At 38.3% G+C, this 22,524-nt stretch overlaps 1 protein-coding gene across 7 annotated transcripts in view; it reads right to left on the bottom strand.

Moving 5' to 3' along the window:
* Positions 1-22,524, bottom strand: part of TASP1 (taspase 1) — an 89,684-nt gene that overhangs the window by 16,978 nt on the left and 50,182 nt on the right. For all 7 annotated transcript variants that reach the window (XM_069850142.1, XM_069850141.1, XM_069850144.1 and 4 more), the window contains 2 exons: positions 12,746-12,856; positions 4,263-4,373 (listed from right to left, as the gene is read on the bottom strand). In XM_069850142.1, coding sequence (XP_069706243.1) covers positions 4,263-4,373; positions 12,746-12,856 — 222 coding nt within the window. The remainder of the gene's footprint in view (positions 1-4,262; positions 4,374-12,745; positions 12,857-22,524) is intronic.

Below are 22,524 nucleotides of genomic sequence, written 5' to 3'. Positions count from 1 at the left end.
CTTTAGCACACACTCTGCCTGCTACTCCAGTCGTGCCGTGAACAGGCAGACTGTGGTGACATGATGTTAGGATTTAGTGGGACAAAACCAGTAACGAATTAAAACAAATGGGACTTGTCTTTCTATCCAACAGCCTATACGTTAAAAAGAAATTATGCAGTTCAAGAATTACCAGGGGAGATGCTATGACCTGCCTTAATGCACAAAGTTAAATTAGGCAATTGAATTTGCCATGTCACATCTTAAAAGATACAAAAGCTACTTCAAATCTGTACTGCTACTCATGGCAATTCATCAAACGCTTGGAGAAATAAAGCAGAGGATTATACAAAGGAAAAAAAACTTTACTTCTGGTAGTGTAAAACGAGTATGTATTAGACAGGTCCGTCTGACCCAATACATAAGCACCCAGCATCACCAGACACATGTGCCCACATCTGAGGAACACCACAGGAAAGGAGATGGTACAAGTGTCATGCTGAAGTAATTCATACGCCCGCAGTCCCAAATCCTTGCCTTCAAAGGGGAGCATGGGATTTACTATCTCTGGGTTATATTTCCACCCACCTCTGCTAGTAGCCCACAACATTCAGTTTTTTAGCTGTTTCTCTACAACAAACCGCATAACAGCACTATAACACACTTGTTCCATTGTAAAGCAGCAAGACAGATGAGGATCTTGTTTCTAGGATACAAACAGGGCTGAAGGGCTGTAAAGCTCCGAGCCTTTTTAACCAGTCATCTCCTGATGGATGTGAAATAAGGTTTTCTGCTGACCTCGATATAAACAGCAAACACTCCTGTTGTCTGAATACGCAAAGAGTAACTGTAACTTATCTGAACATATTTTCCTGGGCATAAAATAAAATTTCTAACCACAGAACAACTGTCCTTCCAAATTTTACACGTATCCTCCAAACTTTAACATTTTGTCCTGCAAAAAGGAGGAATGAAGAACTTTTTGGATAGCATATAATCACTAAGCAGCAGTGATAGTCGTATGTATTACCACTAGCTAAAAAATGCAATTTTTTTCTGTGAGGAACTGTCACAGCTTAGCCCTGGCCCTGCCAATTTTGGCAACTAAAACCAAGGAGCTGGGCTTCCAAATTCCCTTCCATCCCACCCCCAGGGAAAGGGGAAATGGAAATAAGAGGAAAAAAGACTTGCAAGCTGGAAACTAAAACTACAGCTTTAATGAAATAATAATGATAACAAAGAAAATAAGAAGAAAATATATACAAATACATGAAACTGCTCCCGCACCCCACCCCCCAATGACTATACATCACCACAAATGCTGCAGAGCAGACATGAAGGAAAGGGTCTGAGACCTGGGATCAGGAGCAAACAGACAGACAAGGTCCTCACTGGACATCAGCCATCAAAGGAAAGAGTGAGGCTCTTGTGATCTTTCAGTCTTACATCAAGTATGACGTATACGGGATGGAATACTGTTGGTCATTTTGGGGTCACCTGTGCTGTCTGCCCCTTCCTTACAGCACTCCACCAGCTCAGGGATTGGTTACTATAGGAATAAGAACTGGCCTCCCTGCATGCTGATGCCCAGTGTTATCACTTCTAGACAGAAACACCGAATGAAAAACATGCAGTTAATTTCAGAAAATGAAGTTCCTTAGATGAGACTTAACTGAAGTCAGAAAACTGGTTCTGCTTTAGCTGAAATCACAACAGGAACATACCCTGCCTTGACACAAGTGTTATTTCTATATCATAGCTTTTAGATGTATCCCACTCAACCCTCTGAATCATAATTCTGCGTAGAAATAATCAGTCAGAAAGAATGCACTTTTCCATAGTTTTAGAGGACAAATAAAGCTAATACAAATATTTCACTTTCTAGAGTTCCCAGAATCACAGAATCACAGAATAACCAGGTTGGAAGAGACCCACGGGATCATCGAGTCCAACCGTTCCCATCAAACACTAAACCATATCCCTCAGCACCTCATCCACCCGTGCCTTAAACACCTCCAGGGAAGGTGAATCAACCACCTCCCTGGGCAGCCTGTTCCAGTGCCCAATGACCCTTTCTGTGAAGAATTTTTTCCTAACGTCTAGCCTAAACCTCCCCTGGCGGAGCTTGAGGCCATTCCCTCTTGTCCTGTCCCCTGTCACTTGGGAGAAGAGGCCAGCACCCTCCTCTCCACAATGTCCTTTCAGGTAGTTGTAGACAGCAATGAGGTCTCCCCTCAGCCTCCTCTTCTCCAGGCTAAACAACCCCAGCTCTCTCAGCCGCTCCTCATAAGGCCTGTTCTCCAGCCCTTTCACCAGCTTTGTTGCTCTTCTCTGGACTCTCTCCAGAGCCTCAACATCCTTCTTGTGGTGAGGGGCCCAGAACTGAACACAGGATTCGAGGAGCGGTCTCACCAGTGCCGAGTACAGAGGGAGGATAACCTCCCTGGACCTGCTGGTCACACCGTTTCTGATACAAGCCAAGATGCCATTGGCCTTCTTGGCCACCTGGGCACACTGCTGGCTCATATTCAGTCAGTTGTCAACCAACACCCCCAGGTCCCTCTCCTCCAGGCAGCTTTCTAGACAGACTTCTCCTAGTCTGTAGCACTGCATAGGGTTGTTGTGCCCCAAGTGCAGGACCCGGCATTTGGCCTTGTTAAACCTCATGCCATTGGTCTCAGCCCAGCGGTCCAGCCTGTTCAGATCCCTTTGCAGAGCCTCCCGACCCTCCAGCAGATCGACACTTCCACCCAGCTTAGTGTCGTCCGCAAACTTGCTCAGGGTGCACTCGATGCCTTCATCCAGATCATTGATGAAGACATTGAACAGGGCTGGACCCAGCACTGAGCCCTGGGGAACCCCACTTGTCACTGGCCTCCAGCTGGATTTCACACCATTCACCACCACTCTCTGGGCCCGGCCATCCAACCAGTTTTCCACCCAGGAGAGTGTGTGCTTGTCCAGGCCAGAGGCTGACAGTTTCTCAAGCAGAATGCTGTGAGAAACTGTGTCAAAGGCTTTGCTGAAGTCCAGGAAGACCACATCCACAGCCTTTCCCTCATCCAGCAGCCGAGTCACTTTGTCACAGAAGGCGATCAGGTTAGTCTGGCAAGACCTGCCTTTTGTGAACCCATGTTGACTGGGCCTGATCACCTGGTTCTCTTGCATGTGCTTCATGATAGCACTCAAGATCACCTGCTCCATGACTTTCCCTGGCACTGAGGTCAGACTGACAGGCCTGTAGTTTCCTGGGTCCTCCCTGCGGCCCTTTTTGTAGATGGGCACAACATCAGCCAGCCTCCAGTCCAGTGGGACTTCCCCAGTCTTCCAGGACTGTTGGAAGATGATGGAAAGGGGTTTGGCCAGCACATCCGCCAGCTCCTTCAGTACCCTAGGGTGAATCCCGTCCGGCCCCATAGACTTGTGACTGTCCAGTCGGGCTAGCAAGGCTCTGACCACCTCCTCTTGGATCATGGGAGCCTCATTATGCTCCTCTAGTTCCTGGGTTAGTACACAGATGGAACGACCCTCCTTACGACTAAAGACTGAGGCAAAGAAGGCATTAAGTACCTCGGCCTTTTCCTCATCCCCTGTTACTGTTGTTCCTTCTGTGTCCAATAGGGACTGTATGGTCTCCCTAGTCCGCCTTTTATTATTTATATATTTGTAGAAAGATTTTTTGTTATCTTTCACTGACTTGGCCAATCCAATCTCTAGCTGAGCCTTAGCCCTTCTGATTTTTTCCCTACACAATCTCACTTCCCTCCTGTAGTCCACCCAAGAGGCCTGTCCCTTCTTCCAGAGGCCATAAACATTTCTCTTCTTCTTGATATCCCTCAAGATCTCTCTATTCAACCAAGCTGGCTTTCTCCCCTGCCGGCTTTTTTTCCGGACCACGGGGATGGCTTTCTCCTGAGCTGCTAGGACCACCCTTTTGAAGAGCTCCCAGCCCTCCTGGGCTCCCTTGCCCTTGAGTACTGTCTCCCATGAGACTTCACCAACCAGCCTGCTGAAGAGATCAAAGTCTGCCCTCTGGAAATTTAATGCTACAGTCTTGCTAACCACCCTCTTCACTTCACCTAGAACAGAAAATTTTATCATCTCATGGTCGCTTAGTCCTAGGCGTCCACCTACATGATGAGTTTTATCATCTCAAACCATTTCAATTCCTTTTTGTTTTCTCTGTGGTTTTTGAATAATGGTAAACACATACAGACAGTTATCTCATCTTTCACTTTGAGTTAGCACCTAGTTCAAGTAAAAAATGAATAAGAATTTCTTACCTAGTAAAGTTCGCTTTTCCTGTGATGATTCAGGCTCTGTTGAATACCTGCAAGACCGAAGAACTATCACACCTCCGAGTACACCATCTTCATTGGCTAGAAAAGGTGAACCTGGGTAAAATCATCAAAGAGAATTATTTGCAATAGGAGTAGTTTCTCTGGTATTTTTTTATTTTACTTTCCTGCCTTCCCTGTTTAATCACATCACTAAGGGTTGAAAAGTCTGTCAGGTCAACCAGTGGATTTAAAAATATAAGTTTTACTTTTTTACAATGCTTCTAACGAGTAACTTTCTAAATACTATCTACCACTCTATCAGAAATCAAAAAAGGGAAAAAAGCTACATGGAATTACAAAAAAATATATACTGTAAATTACGTTTGTGAATGCAAAACCATTTGTTCATGGAACAAGGCAGACAGAATAATGGAAAAAGTCAAGTAGAAAAGAATAATTACTCAATATTTAGTTCCTTCTGTACTACAAGAAAAGTAAAGATGGCCACGTATTAGAAAAATCAAGCAAATTTGGGTCTCTTACACTTTATTCATTTTTCCAAATTTCAAGTACTTTGTACAGAGACATCATCAAGTTGCTACAGACTGCCTTCCACGCTGTTTTATGAATATTAGCAGAAAACCTAAACCAAATCCTTCTTTCCACAATGGCTTTTCTGTTGTTAATTTAAGACATACAATAATAAAACATCTTCTACATGTTAGAAAAGTGATAAAGTTAGCTGAATCAAGTCTAAGTATTCTATTTCTGATTTGTAATTTGAAAGGATATTCCTACAGTTTTAAGTGTGGAAACAAGGGTATGATTTACATACGATTTGAAGTGTCTCGAGACACAAAATTAACCAAGTTCTTGTACTTAAATCCAAAAAGACCCATCACACATTGGCAATGCATTGTAATTTAAAGTTGAACATACAATTGCAACAGCCATTTTACATATTTCCTTTTTTATTCTTTTAAATAAATTAGCATACTATGTCTAGTGTACACACACTATAACAGGATTTGCGGGCCTCGAACTTTAGAGCAGATTTACTCATCATCCTCTTTCAACCTGCTGACAGCTATTCCCATGATGAAAATTACTCCTTTATTGCAAATAACAGCAAAAAAATCCAAATAAGAACCAACTTCAAGATCCACTGTAAGGAAAAGCTAAAAACTTGACCCTGTTTTCTTTCAGCTTAAGAGCAGCCATGTTCAAAAGTGATACAAGGTGGTCATCACAACAGAGGTTTGTATTGCGAGAAAAAAGTAAGTGTGGTATACTTAGTAATATCTTATTTGACCTAGAACAAACATTCTCTTTAAAGCACCACTTGCTTTGTACAGGAACTATTACAAGGTACCAATTACACATACTGTATATTGCTGATTGTGAACAAATCCCTGTCAACCAAGAATACAGCCTATCACAACACAATAGATTACAAAACAGAATAATACATTTGGCTAAAACTGACATGCAAGTCTTGTGAAGTCATAAAGAGTTTTGCTACCCAAATCAAAATCTTGCACCATATGGTTTCCAAGATGCTGAGTATCCCTCTTACTCCTTCACTGCACTAACCAAACACTGGCTAAGTATGTTGTATGATTTCTGCAAGCAAATGAACAAAAAAACAACTGGTTTTCTTCATAGGGGATACGCTTCCTTTAATATTTACTTCATGAACTCAGATACTTAAAAAATAATGTACTAACCTGAACCCGGTCTGCAGACTTACTCTTACATTCAACTGCATAAATTACTCAAGTTAAGAGCCAAGCTATGATGAAAAGTCATTGGAAACAAACTTGTCATTTGCTTATTCAGTAAGCATTGTTTCTCCTCTTTCAAGGGCTGTGAAAGATTCTTTCAAGGTTCTAATGAAAAATACTCATTATTTCTTTAATTAAAATGGTTGAAAATGTTCTACTTCAGCAGAACATGGCCAGCAAACAGCATTTGAAGAAGATAGCATATCCAAAACCCTACTAAAACACAAACTGCATAGATGCACATAAACCAGACAGCAACTGCCGATTATAGACTTGATGCCACTAAACTCTTGCTCCAGAAATGCTTACATTGGGTGAGTTAATCACCTCTTCCTTGAGTTTTTTTTTTCTCCTCCACTCAGGGAAAGGTAGATGAAAGAATAGTCTATAAATAAACCAATCACATATTTATTCATTTCCCCAGTATTTTTGTCAACTGTGTGGTCATCACTGACCAAATTTTCAACAACCTGAATAATTTGCACATGCTCAGCTCTCTCTTGTTAAACTTTGAGATGACTTGGCAGTATACTTCTTTCTGTGTATAGTCTGGAGCAAAACACGTAACACTACATATCCATCAGAATTCTTGTTTGTTTTTACAGGGATTTCTTTGCAAGAACAAAACATTCATCTCCTTCAGTGGATTGCAGAATGAGAAAAGTAATCACTCAAAGTATGCATTTTGTGAGACTTTTTAAAAAAATAATTCAAAACTTGAGCTTTAAGTATGTAAGACAAACTTTTCAGCTTTCATTTTCATCCAGAGATGCTCTAGCTATATATGCACAACTATGTTCATGAGAACCCAGTTCTGCAAAGTGTAAATAGCATTTATTTAACACGCTGTCCATAGTATTGCCCTAAATACGTACACAACTGTTTTCTCAACCTAGTTACTTCCTTCAATGATTACGTACCATGGAAGTTTTATTACCAGATCATAAAATTCAAAGGCTTTGAAGTCCCTGCTAAACAGTCAAAAGCTAGAAAACTGACTGTATTGATTCAGCCTTTGCTGAAATACGTTGTGACTCTACTGTTATTTCAAGCAGAAAACTCAAGAGGATGGTTAATATACCAGCATGGCACATGATAAAAACATGATAAAATATAATTTCAACTTCAGCACTCATAAAACGTACCAGATAAGCAAGATGCTGACTACTTTAAGAATAACACAAGTTAGGACAAGTTATGCCAAAGGAGAACAGGTCTTGCTGCACTAGCTCAGTAAGAATTGTCGATAATGGTAGTACTGGGGTGATACAGAGATGAGTAAAATGTCCTGGAGTGACTTGAAGTGGGTAATTTGAATAGAGTATTAAACCAGGAGATGTCTTAAAAATGTGCTATGCAGACATTCCTGTGTAGCACCTTGACCAACATACCAAAAGCACAGCAATGAAAATAATGGGATCATGTTGGCTTTCTTGTTGCAGCCAGCCACAGTTTGGAGCCATAGCAAGAGATCGCACCAAAATACAGTTGCAACTCAAAACAATTACTGAAATTTAGTATTGTCAGCTGGGCTACTGAAGATTTTCCTTTCCTTAAAGAACGATGCAGAGACAACTTTGAATCTTTTACATCACTTTATCATCAGCTGCAGACTGAATGTTATACATCACAGTAAATTCAGACAGACTGTTTCTCCCCTCTTAAAAATCAGACTCTCATACAAATTAAATACACACTGAACAGCACATTATTTAAAACAGAGAATGTATTTTATTTTCCAATTGAAGCAATTTAAAATAAGTTAGAGGGGGGTTATTAATCTTTTTAAACAAAGATATTCCTGGATATGTAGACTTATTACTGAGGATCACAATTATGCTAACGAGTGTATTTTAACACAGGAATACAGTGCAAATTACTAGGTCTATATAAAGCAAGATTCTAAAGAGCTGAATGCTATGCATCCATCATTAAGCTTGTGAACATAATGATACAAAAAATAGTATTATAATTTATTTCTAAACAGAAACCATGCACTGTATACAGGAATCAATTTGAGCATTCTCAAAACACTGTGAATTCAAAGGTTGCGAACATATTCCATTTAGTTATAAATATCATTTTGTTACCGCCAAATGAGAAAATGAAATGATAGTGTTGACTTCTGCAAAAAATAACAATATAGGTAATGAATTTTTTTATACACATTATATTTAGTTAGCATTTGAACAGAAAGAGTTAAGGTGTCATGGGTATCCTGCCATGTATATTAAAGTCATAATGATTTCTACACCATTTTTGCTCTCTCTGTAGTCTTAAAAATGACAGATCTTGCTATACAATTAAAAATCTAGCTAAATTAAAACAAAATATGCTTACTAGCCAAAAATATTGTATTCTACAGCAATAAAATAGAATTGCTAGAAAAATCTTTGATCTAATAGCTTGCTAATGACAAAACTAAAAAACCCTGGGGCTTTTAATACCGTTTTAATTCTCATGAAACTCATTGTTCCTTCCCAGCTACACTGGCACACCACTGAAGAATCTGGTGTGAAAAATCCAAAGCAAAACTTTAACTACAGCATTTACTAATAATGTTAGCACTGACTGGCCACACCAGAGAGAAAGGGGAGGAAAAAAAAAAAACAAACATCTTTCAGTAGTTTTGGTTTAATCCTCACCTCCCTCAGTCACAAAATTCTCTATTACAAAATATATTTCCCTCCTTTAAAGCTGAACTATTCTGTTATTGTTGCCTGACACATAGAAAGCATTAGCACATTTTTACTTATATGTTATAAATTTGCAGCAATGGCATCTTAAAAATAAACAAAAAGGTCTTCATAGCAGCTCTGCATTCACTGATGTAGATCTACAAGCACAACCACAACTGACGACCAAGACCTGGTTCAGACCAGGGACAGAGCAAACAGATTTCGCAAGTGTAAAGGCAGATAAAGGCCTCAATATTCAGCCTTGCTCTGGAGGAACTACAACTACAAGTGCAAATCGCTTTGCCTTCTATGTCCCTTGTAAATTAAACCACTCTCATGAGGAAGGATCTTGTGCTTTTTTCCCCCCTATTTGTAGTTACTGGATAGATCCAGCCTAGCACAGATTTGATACAACCTGTAAAAAGAAGTGTTTAATTTACATTTACTCAGCTGGAGGAACAACCAGCTGCCCATCAGATGTCTTACATTCATACTCTTCCATAGCAGAGAAGCCATTACCAACTTCATTGTTTACATTAGATTTCAAAAGCTTTAGAACTTTGGTTTAAATACTCACTGTGGCACAGTGTAACCAATTATATGCTTTAACTTCACCCAGTTTTAATGGAGTGCAGCTAAACAATTCTAAATCTTCTCATGCCATAATGTGAGTGAAATTCAGGGTTTTTTTGAGGTCGATAATCAACATATTACCTATGCCACTGGCCACTGTCGGTTTGTGTCCAGAATGTGTTTAAAGTGAAGCGGTTAGCCAGTATGCTTCTGATATGTATCCCACTAAACTTCAAGCTAACAATTAAAAAAAAACATTAGAGGACTACACAAGCACTAAATTAAGCCTGCTTTTAATTTCATGCACCATTATTTGTTAAATATTTAAGCACAAGCTGTTTGAAACCAGAGATCTTTATATTTTAAGTAACCTAAAACATCTGAATTTTTAGAATTTTTAAAGAAGCTGCAAGAAAAAGCACCTCAACTTTCAAACTTTACAGGTAGGATTTTAAGAAATTAGGTAACTAAGGATATCATTGTCCAATAAAAAACGCAGCGTTTTTGATAAGCAGAGCCATAGTCGGGACCTAGACAAACCTTCATGTAACATCACCGCACGGTGTTGGTTTTTCAGCTGGTTTTACTGCACAGATAACAAAGAGCCCAATTCAATTCTCTCCACCGTCAAATTCGAACTTGAAATTGTAAACTTGCAGTGGATGAAATACATGAAACTTAAGGATCACTTCATTATCTTCTCAAATTCTTCCTCTATGCCATGGAGGAGACATAATAATGTATCTATAGCATCCTTCCTCCATTACAAAGTCACAAAGGACATTACAACGCTTAGTATGATGCAGTACCCCAGCACTTCAGTATAAAGCAACAATAACATTGTGTAATGACAGTCACTGGCAGTCTTCAAGTATGAAGCTTCTTTCCACCAACAAGCATAACTCATAATTGGGAAATTAATATCTCTGATTCTTATCTCTCCAAACTCTTTCTCCCAAGAGAAGTATTTGACACAATTTCTAGAAGTGTCAGGTTTTATCTTTCTGCAGACATTGCGCATTTGTGAACTGAAGCAAACTTCAAAATACAAGAATAGACAAACAAATTTCCGCTAAGGAAAGAACAAATATCAGATTCCATCTACGCCTTTTAGCTTATTATTTTCTAATACTTCATAAGAAGCTTTAAAGTGCAATTCATAACTGTGCCATTGCTAAAAGCCCAGATTTCCCGCCAGTGAGATGACACAAACATTTACTCTAAGTCTACATTCCACAAACTTGGCCACATTTGAAAGGAATGATGAGTAACAAAATTCTCTGTTCTTCTGTTTGGAAGGTATTTGTGATTACAGAATACCATTCTTCGACGGCCTAACAAGCCTTTAGTGCTCTTTGACTAAAGATATTGAGCCTATTCGATTAACAAAAACAAAAAGTAAATCTAAATTTAATTTCTCTCATCTCTAGTTCAACCACCAATTGTGCATTATCCATAGTAAGCTGGCTTTAAGAAAGTATGAGAGAAGCACATCTGCTATTAGTTTGATCATCACCTGCTGTTTAAACAGCACTCACTGTTTAAGCCAGGCATTCCCTAGCTGGAAGGATTCCCAGGGCTCCGTGGAGACTCAGATTGTTCTGTAAACAGGAAGCACCTATCTAATGGCAACTGCCAAAGTCAGCTGTTCATCCCTTCAATACAAGTAACACACATTTTGACATCTAACAAAACATTCTAGCTCTGCTTTGTTAAAACTTTTTTTTTTTTGGCCTTGGTCCATTATAGTTCTGGTGAAAGTCTGACACGACCACAAGACAGGGCTTTTGGAAAGAGTAAGCAAGAAAATCTATGCCATCAGCCAAAAGTCTGTTAGCCCACTTCATCCTATTGTTTCACACCACTAAGAAATCCTGCATCATGGCATACATCCTGAGCTATCAGCCAGCCCACCAACATATATGAAAATTCTGAGGAAAAACCCCCATTTTGTATCTCACTTGTGCTATACTAGCAAGATGTAATTTTGTATTCCATCTTCAGAATTGTGAAGATACCCCAAAACTACACTACCATTAGCTAACTTAGTACTATGTCACATGTAAACAGCAAGATATATCCGGATTTTCAGGTTTTCCTCAATCAGTCTTCAGTCACAGTACAAGCAAGAATAAACTACATTTTACATTTTCTAATCGTGACACAGAATTCAAGCACTTCAATGACACACACACAAAAAAAAGTGGTTGTATCTCTTATCTTTTCCATTCTTGTTTTTTAATTCCCTCCATTTCAACACTGTCCTAGTATCACTGAGAAGGTAGTACACATCCCCAAAAACCTGCAGCAATAAGTTTCTCAAAATAAAAACATGACTCATCACAAAGTAATACAAATAAAAAGGAATTATAAAGCATTAATTAAGTAGTCTCTCATTCTTTTCATTTTCCTGTTTTCTGGGTTTTAGTCTGACTTCCCAACTAAATTATCAACTGCAGCCTTCTCCTCAAACGGTCAAATATAACGTTATCAGAAGCAGACCTTAATATGGATTCAACCAGAAATAAGGAAATTGCAATGCATTTCTTTGCAAGACCAAGGCAATGGTTCTTGGGTCCCAAAATAGCATGCGTATGTCCCTCCCTCAGTTCTAATTAAAAAAAAACAAACATAAAAATGAACTTGAGCAATGCAGTGTACAAGAACTTACATTGTCTTGTCCACAAGAGATTTAAGGTCAAAATTGTTTGTGGATACAAAAGCTTCAAAAAAAATTCAATGGCTGTAAAGACAGTGCAAGTCTCTCTCTATATATATACATACCAGAAGCCTCACTGGAATCTATGCTATCTTCAAAAGTTCAAACATAGCTAGATATTTTAGAGTTCCGTATTCATATTTTGGTTATGACTTGAAGAAAGAAAATAAGATCTATATTAAAAAAATTAAACAGGTATAAATAGTCAATGTGAAATCCTCTCAAATCACGGAAAAAAAATTGATTTTACCTTACAATAGCCTTCACTTTCTCAAGAAATTAATTTTATCATGTAAATAGCAAGCCAGAATCTCTCCATCCAAAGTATTTAATCAGTACATGCAGTGGTTTTGAGGTCTGCTATATTTAAAAGGGTTAACATGAAGAAAAATTTTTATTAATGCTCCTAAACCACCAATTCTAAAATACGCAATTGTATACCACAGCCAGTGATTCAGGCAGGAAATTCTTTCTTCAAACCTCTCTGGGTATTCTATGACTCACATAACAACTAAGATATTTCCAAGGGTATTCCTTTAGATTTCCTAAAATACTCTTCTGTAGTTTGATTTAACATTTTTCAGATGTAACACAAGACTATATTTGAAGCCAACCGCAATATAAGGCTTGAACAGAAATTACAAAAATAAGCATTTTAATTTTACTTAATAGGATTAATTGCATTCTAAAAAATGTTATGCAATGTTAAGGCAATTAGCACCATATACTTACCAATAAACTTGTTTTGCATAGTTTCTAGTAGAGCTTGGTGGGCATCTTCCGTCTGCAAAGCACATGAACATTCTCTGGCCAGTATGGTTCGGACAAGGTGCTCTCCACAACCTAAAGAAACGTTAAGATTAGGAATAACAAGAATATAAATATCACTGTGTAGAAACTCTATCATTATTTTTCTATTTTCGTTTTTTTAAAAAGTGACACTGAGTCACATGAAAACTCAACGATGTCAGTGGTTTTTCTCACAACTCTGATGAAATTTCTACTGCACAAAATCATAAACCAAAAAAAGGTTAAGAAAGAAGAAACAGAAATAGTGAGACTGCTTCCAACCTGTTATCTTTATCCAGATCCAGCATTTCTCTCTCAATGTATCCACTTACTAATCATTCGCACAGGAATGATCCTTGGATGAAATTCTCTTCAAATCAAGAACATCTTCAGTGAATGCCACTCTTTGCATGACAATCTTCTATGTAGACCATCGGATTTAGCCTTTTGTCAACAAAGGAATAAGTGGCTTTTCCTACACTTTTTTTTTAACAGTGTGGCTGCTCATTGGACGCCTAATAAAAACTCCTGCCATTTTTAAAGGTTTGTCTTTAAGAAAATAAAAAAGCTCCAGCAAACAACCACTTAGTGCCTCAGGGCTTTCTGTAACTATCCCCTGAAACCTGTTGATGACCAAGAAAAACAGGTCACTAGTGCTACTCTCTGTAGGAACACTTACAAACCCACTGCTATTCTCCCACACTCTTTTCCCTTCCTGCAATGTGCTCTGGGACATCCAGCTGTGGTAGGATGGTAGAGTGCAGGCTTATTGGATCAAAGTTGTCTTGGACACAGAAACACGTTGGTAACACCTTGTGCATACAAGCAAACATCATTATACTACTATGCCTCCCATTTTTCCTCAATGGCAAGGAAGCAGAAGGAAACAGATGAAGCAGCTAGAAGACGCTTAAACAAGCACTAGTTAAGCTGAAATGTGTTATCCAGTTAGGAGAAAAGGGGAGAAAAACCCACAAAACTTACTTAACAGCTGTAATATGACAATTATTTTAATTATCTAAATTTAGGTGATTACTGTTTGATCAGACTTTTAACTTCAGAGTATATCAGGGCCTAAATATGGCACTAGACACTAGACTATATAAAGAGAAGTCAGTTCCCAATTACGTATATATTTTAAGCAAATTTCTCATTAACCATGACAAGATGCAAGCACTGTGCTGGCTGTATTAAAAAAACCTGCTATAATCCAGTTGGACTTATTAGCTCAGGTGCAGAACTACATAAATACACCTACACAGCTTCCAGAGACAAATTTATGGCTGGAAATGATCTAGCTGCTTTCACATGGCAAAGAGCCGGAGCTGGTAAGACATCAGACCTAAGCTGGCTTCAGACAAAGACAGCTCAGTCTCCATGGATAACACTTACTTTACTGGAAGCACTAACAAGCCCTGAACAGAGAAATCTGAGCGACTCTGGCTGAAGCCAGCCTAGATCTGGCACAAAGAAAGAGCTAATAAATAAACCCAACCCAAACTGGCTCCAGTGGAGCCTGCTGAGTGTCTCATCGCTTGCTTCCCAATATGCTGAGTTCAGAGCATTGACTGGTTTGGGCACAACACTGCACAACCATACATCAGCAGGTCTAGCCCTGTGCCTTGGAGCTACTCACAGAGCAGCTACTTGTTCTTGCCATTACTTTCAAGCCCTAATTAACATGGCAACCTACTCCAAGAATCTCTCTTTCTGGTTACTTTTCATACAAGTACACCCTTCCCCTTAACGACAAAGTCAGCTTAAAAACACTGTTCTTCAAAGACTGCTAAGACAGCAGAAAATAAAAAGACTTAATCACCGTTTCCAAGATTTATAAAAACAACAAAAAAGCCCTGTGGAGCATTACATGTGCACTAGACGTCAGAGAATAAGCCCAGGGACCAGAGTGTAGAAAAACTGTGTAAACATGTCCCAAAATCTTGATATCTTCAACCATCAAAATAACACCTTAGTCTTCAGTTAGGTACTCCTCCTAATGGGCAGTGTCTCCTGATTAATACAATTTGGTTTAACTGAATTGTTTGAAGTGGCATTGTATTTACATGGAGTTGGCACAACAGAAAGACAGAAAATTATATGTACAGCAAATAGACTGAGTGAAAATAGTTACAAATTCAGAGGAAAATGAAAGAGCTGAAACACTACAATCACACACGAAAGCAAGGCAGTTCTTTAGGGCACAAAAAAAGTGTCTTCATTGACATTGTCAGGCTCTCAAGTTATTGAGAAAAGTGGGTTAGGATAACAATACAGTGACCTCAACAGCTGCTTACAGAAGGATCTGTCCATTCATTGCTTCATTACTTCCATGCAAAAGATTTTGCCCACAACTGAATTGAGAGTTATATAATATTTATTCAAGACAAAGTAATGTATGAATAATACATAAAAACTGTGTTTTACCCGTAGATCAAAACATGGGTTTCACTTCTTTGTAAATGAAAAGAATTTAATCATTATGTTGTTTCACTGTAAAGAATAAAACTAAACAAGCATATGCTCCAGTAAAAACTTAGAATTTTAATTTTTTATTTAAATGAACCTGTTAACACCTTTAAACATAACATTTATGCCCTATGTCAGGTAAGAAACATAAACTTGAGCATGGGATTCCAGCAAAAGAGACAAAAATCAGAGGGGGCTTATGCATCTCCTATGCATCCAGTAATAAAAGCAGATGTTACCACTACACAATTTTTAAGCAATTCCTAAACTGGCTTCAAAAAGACAATAGCCATTTTTCAGCATGATATATAATGTTATTTTCCCCTAAGAGAAAGATTTTATTGAAGAGTTCCCATAACATCAGTCTGCTACAAAAAAATAATTGAAAGAAAACTTAATATGGGTTAAGAGCAGCTGCAGCCCACTGATGTGATCCAGGATCAACCACAAGGAAAGCAGCCTTGCAATTCTACTAACACACCATGCATCTCTACATCCCCACAGACAAAATAATTTCTTTTAGTCATATTTATGTCAACCTATAAGGCAGCAAACCTACAGACTGCTGCTGGCAGTGTACGTAAAAATCTTTCAACACGTCACATGCCAGCAATCTGCTGGGACAGATAACCAAGGAAAATAATCCCCCTATTTTGAAAAGAAAAATTTGTTGCTCCAGTTTTTGATGTAGGAACATGTGGTTTTGAACAAGAAAAATACCTAGGTAGTGTCTCATATACATTGACCAGATAAAGGCTGACAAAAAGAATTGCCCTAATTATTCCAACAGAATTGCCCTTCCTATTATCTCAAGTTAAAATTCAACACTAGCAGACCTGTATCTCTCTCTAGACTCAAGCTGGGAAAACATCATAGATAATACTAGGGCTAGACACACAGTAAACGTATAGAGAATTAGAGTAATCAAAACCTAATTTATAACTTACAATATAAAGTTGTGGGTTCAAATTTATAGTTCCATTTGCTTGTAATCTAACCACGAGCATTAGTCAGTTTCCGAAAAAGTTTTATTAGCATGACTCAAGACAGCAACTACAGTCAAAACTATTTTAATGCATTTCCAAATCACACACACAAGCTGGTGAAAATGTAGATTTGGTTCATTTGCTTCACTATCTTGCGTTACACTACGTTTAACTGTATGTGTTATTATACTTCACAGTTTGTCACTGAATAATATGGAAACCAAACCAGTAGTAAGTTTAGTAAGAACTTTTTAATTCTACATTAAAGTCTCAAATGCACTTGTTCAACAACTTTCCTGTAAACAGAGTTTAAATCATTTTATCATCCTTTCCCAGCTATGACAATGACTGCTTCGGTAACCTGATGTTCATTGTATCTCTGAGACAAGCACTTTGCAGTGACAGACCAAAGCTTACATAAAACTTCACACAAGAGTGACTCAAATGGAGATGACTATCCAGGAAAAATTACTGGGTTAAATTAGTGCTTCTCACTGAAATAACTGTCTAATATAGTAAACGAATTATTTTCCTAACAGAGTAATATTGTGCAAACACCATGCTGCCTACTCATAAACCATCCACTAAGAAAAATACTACCATTTGAACTAGTTGTTGTCCATGTTTGCAGGGATAAGTAAAATTAGTTGCCCTCGTCTAGGATCACTACTGGCAAAGTGAGCAATCTTTCTATAGGAAATGGATATTCTATTTTGCTAAATAAATAAAATAGATATTTTTATGCATGTTTCTAGTTTCCTAGGCTAAAGGGAAAAAAGCTTAAAAAAAACCCGGTTCCAAAAGGCTCCAGAGGCACATGGGAGAACAGGCTCCAAAAAACAAGTAAAGCAAAGGATAAGGCTCAACAGTTATAACACATTTATTTTGCACTCCAAACAACACACTTGGTGAGAATCAGAATCTAAAATATCCCCCAAAACAACCAAGAAAAAAAAACCAAAAAAAAAATTAATCAAAACTCACAAAAATAAAAAAAAGAAAAGCTGTCTTCAACCTAACCCTGTCTGAAAACAGACACTTTGAGATCATACAGAAAACCTCTAGAGAACGTGCAGAAAATATCAAAACTAATTCTCAGAGATACAGATCATCTTGGACCATGCCATAGTACAGCTTCTCATGCAGTGTTTCTTGCTAAGCACAAAGCTGGCCAACATCCTCTTCTTTGGGCATATAAATGCGTAATTTCTTAGACTAGTACCCTTTTCCCATTTAGACACTCCTTCTTGATTCATACAAGATTCCCACAAGAATAATCTGGGAATCTAAAACCTCTCTTTTTTTCATAGGTTGTTTCTTCTTAACAGTTACATACATATCAGTAGCCCCTTCAGGTTACTATTTCCGTCAAAATTAGCACAGAACAGCATAAAGCCCTCAACAGGCATTTTTCTGAGCTTCGAGTACAGCAAAATAATCGTTCCTGCACTCCATGCCCCATGCACCAGATGTTGCTGATTAGTGAAACACAGGTCAGACAAACCAGAAGTACCTGTTGCATTGTACAGAGCTGTGCAACAAGCGAGACACACACCTTGTTGCAGAAGAAAGAGAGACAGGAACCGATCATGGAAACCTGTTGCTATGCTGACAAATAATATTTTTTTCACTGTCATTCATAATGCCAGTAGTGAGCAGATACTCTAGGAAGCAACTCCTTGGTACTTGAATATCAATGCATGCACAACACAAGGAGTGTATCAGGGCTGCATACCTTAGCAGGCATAAATGGGAACTGCACACCTTACCTATGCACCTAAAGATTGAAGAATATATTTGTTATAGTCCATAAAGCTACATAGAAGTACATAGTCTGACTTGCATTTTCACTGTTTTCTGCACGTACCCGATCATACTACTAATGAACAGAGCTTAACAAAGGCAAGTCTTGGGAGCACATAAACGACTAGCCATTATGGTGTAGAGCCAGGCTCAGTCTTTGCATTTCAAGAACTGTTTAGCTGTAGGAATTTAGTGGAGTTTAAGCTCTAAGCCTTTTTGAATGTTTTGTTCCATTTAGCCTGTCAGCATATAAAACCAATGTAATTCAACAGTGTAGGACCCACAGGTACATACTGCAACACAGTAGCTATGGAGACAATCCACATACTGTTTGTAAAAGTCTCAGCTGCTGAACTGAGGAAACAGACAAGCTAGGAGCGTTTAAGCTAGAACTTAAAATCATAGAATGATCGCAGAGTAGTTTGGGTTGGAAGGGACCTTAAAGATAATCTAATTCCAACCCCTCTGCCATGGGCAGGGACACCTCCACTAGATCAGGTTGTCCAACGCCACATCCAACCTGGCTTTGAACACCTCCAAGGATGAGTATTCCACAAATTACCTGGGCAACCTGTTCCAGTGCCTCACCACTCTCATCGTGAAGAAATGCCTTCTTATGTCTAGTCTAAATTTTGTACTTTTCCTTCCTAAGTCATCTTTAATAATTAGTAGCTCACTTCTGTAGTAATTGGCTGACTAGCCTATGCCAACTTACACAACCATCAAGTTAATAGGGCTTTTTCTGTAGGTTTGGTGGTTTTTTTAAGGTGGTGAACATCTTTAATTTTTAGCTATTATAGTGATACTATTTTACACTGCACACTACCTTGAAGAAAAGGTAAGATATCAGCACTATAATATTTAAATTTCAGTCTAACCTCCTGCCTGTAACAAACAGTAACTAATACTCTACTTAATTCATAGGTTATACAAACCTTAACTTGCTATAGACTTCGTGCCTTAATTTGAGCTTCATGCAAGAAACTAAGGATTAAATTACTGTTTTTCTCCTCAGCATAGCAACTTCTCATGTAGATTTCTAATGCTTGAAATAACCACAAAAAGACAGAAAGAACCCCAGCACAATATAAGCTGAACATCCCATACAATGCATGCTCTGCATCTTATAATGTACTACCAATGGAACAAAGATGGCAAACGAAAGGAAGGCCTTCTGCAAAGCAAGGGCCTCCAAGCAGCGTGTCAGAAAGAAATTGTTTTTCTGCTTCTTTTGATGGGAGATGCTTTCAAGTCAGGAAATTAGAAACAGGTGTGCCAGAGGGCACACACACATCCATGCACCACACTGAAAAACACGCGTTTTCAATTTTCAGACATGAAAGAGACTCCTGTTGAATGGAAGTAGAAATGAAAATCTAGCTTTCTTTCTGCAAGCCATAAGCAGAGAGCTTACGGAGCTTTGACAAGCTGCCGGAGCCTGTCTAGCTATTGAAACATACAGTACCTCAACACAAAGTGTTGGAACTTGTTTTAAAGGAGCACAAAATGGAAACTTGCATTACTCACATTCATTTGAGAATGGAAAAATTAATCTAGTTTACTCCAATGCCAAAGTATGACTCTTCAGAAGCTAAAGACAGAAGTTACAGGTTATCTGTACTTTATTATGCATTCCATACATTAGAGCCAGAACTTGGTCCTGTTAAGTTGCTTCAACTTTGATGTTGCTATTTTCAGTTAAAGACTAATGCCTAGAAAATAAGTGTCACTAAAGTTAAAAAGCAACTACTTCTGCTTTACTTCCTGAATAACCTCTAGTTATGCCTAACAGAAACACAGTGAAACTTGTATTTTAGTAAGCTCTGGTTGTCATTACTAGCATCTCTAGGAAGAGCCAAATGAAAACTTGCAAGCCAATGATTTTAAAACACAGAATACAGTACAAGAAAAATATTTAGCTGGTAAGATACTGATACAGTTAGCTACATAATAAAATAAAAATGTAAAGTCAAATTCTGAAGCAATATAAAATGCTGCAGACTAACAGAATGAACTACAGTACTAAATTAAAGTTGCATAACTTCTAGCTTTTTGTACTCCTATCAGTTGCTGCATCTTGCCTCCATACTAGCAGAGGAAATTTTTAACTGACTGACCTGTTGCCAGGAAGAACACCTGCAAACAAAGTCCTGTCCAATTCCTAAAGCAGTGATCCTAGAGGGATCAATGGAGCACATTCTTGTTGCAAACAGATAACTCTTAGATGATTGAAGTTCCAAGCTAACGAACACCTAATAAGAACACACAAATGGAAATTTTCCAAAAGGTTGTAACTTCAGTAAATTTGGGTAGGTTTCAAAGGTAACAGAAGACAAATTCAATATTCAGACAAACTGCATCTGAAGTATCTTCTCCATGAAAAGGTGGGAAAACACTTTCTACACATCTAAGTTTTTAAAACAAACTAAAATCGCTCTGAAGAATAACTCATCCAGCTTTTCTACAATTTTACAGATAAGGAAAAAAAGGGTGAAAAGTTAGAATACGCCAAATGTACAAATCCTTCACTTTTAAATAGCAGGAAATGTCAGATATCTTCAAGTATTAAAAAAACCATTTGTTTCAATTATTATGAACAAAATAATTTTAAATATACCTTCAAAAGAGGTTAGAATGAAGAAAATGTAGTTTCATTGTAAAATGACATTTTCTTCATTATTCTTTAAATTTAACACATTTTTAAATTAATAATTAAATTAATTTAATTTAAACTGTAAAGGAAAAAGCAAACTTTTTTTAGCCTAGGAATTCATCAGAAGCTTTGTTACTACTCCTCTACTACATTTTCCCAAACTATATCACTTCTGTGATAAAGTAGATAAGATAGCAGCTAACTAAATGTATACTGTTATTTCCTCTTAATCACAGGAAAATGTTTAAGACATATAAAGAGCATTCAGCTTGCCACAGACTCCATTTCAATTTATATCCTTGCATCCAGTTCAAGCCATTTGGGCCAGGTATGGCAAACAAGAACAGGACTAACTGTGTTCAGAGGAGACAGCGTTGCACAGCTGGCTGCTGCCTCAGGTTATGAACACACCACTCTTGAGTAGTGAGCATTCTGCAGGAGACTACCACGTCTAAAAAGCCCATGCAACCTCATGATTACAATATATTATTATATTAAGTTCAATTAAAATTTCAAGAGGCAATAAGTATTCTTTGACTGCTACATCCATTCAGTTCTGCTTCAAAACAATCCTTCCAAAGGCAATTCAACCAAACATTCTGATTGTTCTATGGACAAAAACCTCAGCTTTGAACACTATGGTACTGTGTTTAATTGGTGGCTTCTTAATGCTGCCATTCCCACAAATCATCTCTGCCTGTTGCTTCCTCTCTTCACACACAGCCTTGCGGTGGGAGTGAGTTAGTTCAGACACCACATGCTATAGCACTGAAGCCTCCAGATGGCATCTGGACACAAAGGCTGAACTCTTCACAGAAGCATCCACTTCAGAGGTAAATACTGATCTGTCTCCTCTACCCTCTGGTTCACTGTAACAATGACATAACTCTTCTCTATACGCATCTGCTTCATCTGTGATGCATTCTATTATCTACTATTCCCCTAAATCTTCCAGGACTAGACTGATTTTGAGAGACAATACATATTTCAACACAAAGAGATTAACTGTATCGTTATATCTATAACCTATACAGGATATAAAATTTGCATGTGCAGTTCCTCTGGACACTTGGAGTGTGGATTCAAAAGGACGTAGGCCAGACAGGCAAATGGCACCTGCGATGGTACCGGCAGTCAATAGATCCCAGCACAGCCACTACTGACCTCAAAGCACAGGGATCACAAAGCCTAAGTCCCACATCACAAGCCAGTTAATAAATACTAAATATTTAGTCCACAGATTTGGACATCACTGTGGTTCCCGTCAAAAAATGGTTTACCAGTAAGAAAGTACACAGTTCAGCGGCTTCTATAAGGAGAGAGCAAAATAGCTCAACAACCAATTTCACAAGCCAAGCCATCCATCTATAGGTGTTGTTTCCTATTCCACACTACCTGTTCCATTGTGCCAGCAAAAGCATCCATAAGCCACAGAATGGACTGGAAAGGAGAAAAGATGTGAACAAAACGTAAAAGTTTAAGCAGGAAAAGGCAGGGGGAGGAAGAGTGAATACCCTTATTTCCTTATTGATAAGGGCTACAAAGCCAAGGGAATCCTCCTTGAGCAGGGGAAGCTGGACTAGATCATCTCCAGAAGTTCCTTCCAGGATAAACAATTCTATGATACTTCACTATGCAACATGCACCACTTTTAACTTCATGGAATAATGCATCATATACGTCACAGAATCATAGAATCATTTGGGTTGGAAAAGAACTTAAGATCTGTGAGTGCAACTGTAAACCTAGCACTGCTAAGCCCACCACTAAACCATGTCCCGGAACACGGTATTTGAGGTGCAGCCTTACTAGCA

This window comes from Phaenicophaeus curvirostris, chromosome 2 (genome assembly GCF_032191515.1).
Source record: "Phaenicophaeus curvirostris isolate KB17595 chromosome 2, BPBGC_Pcur_1.0, whole genome shotgun sequence".
NCBI lineage: Eukaryota > Metazoa > Chordata > Aves > Cuculiformes > Cuculidae > Phaenicophaeus > Phaenicophaeus curvirostris.
The sequence above is the reverse complement of the archived record's forward strand: the minus strand, read 5'-3'. Positions and strand labels throughout refer to the sequence as shown.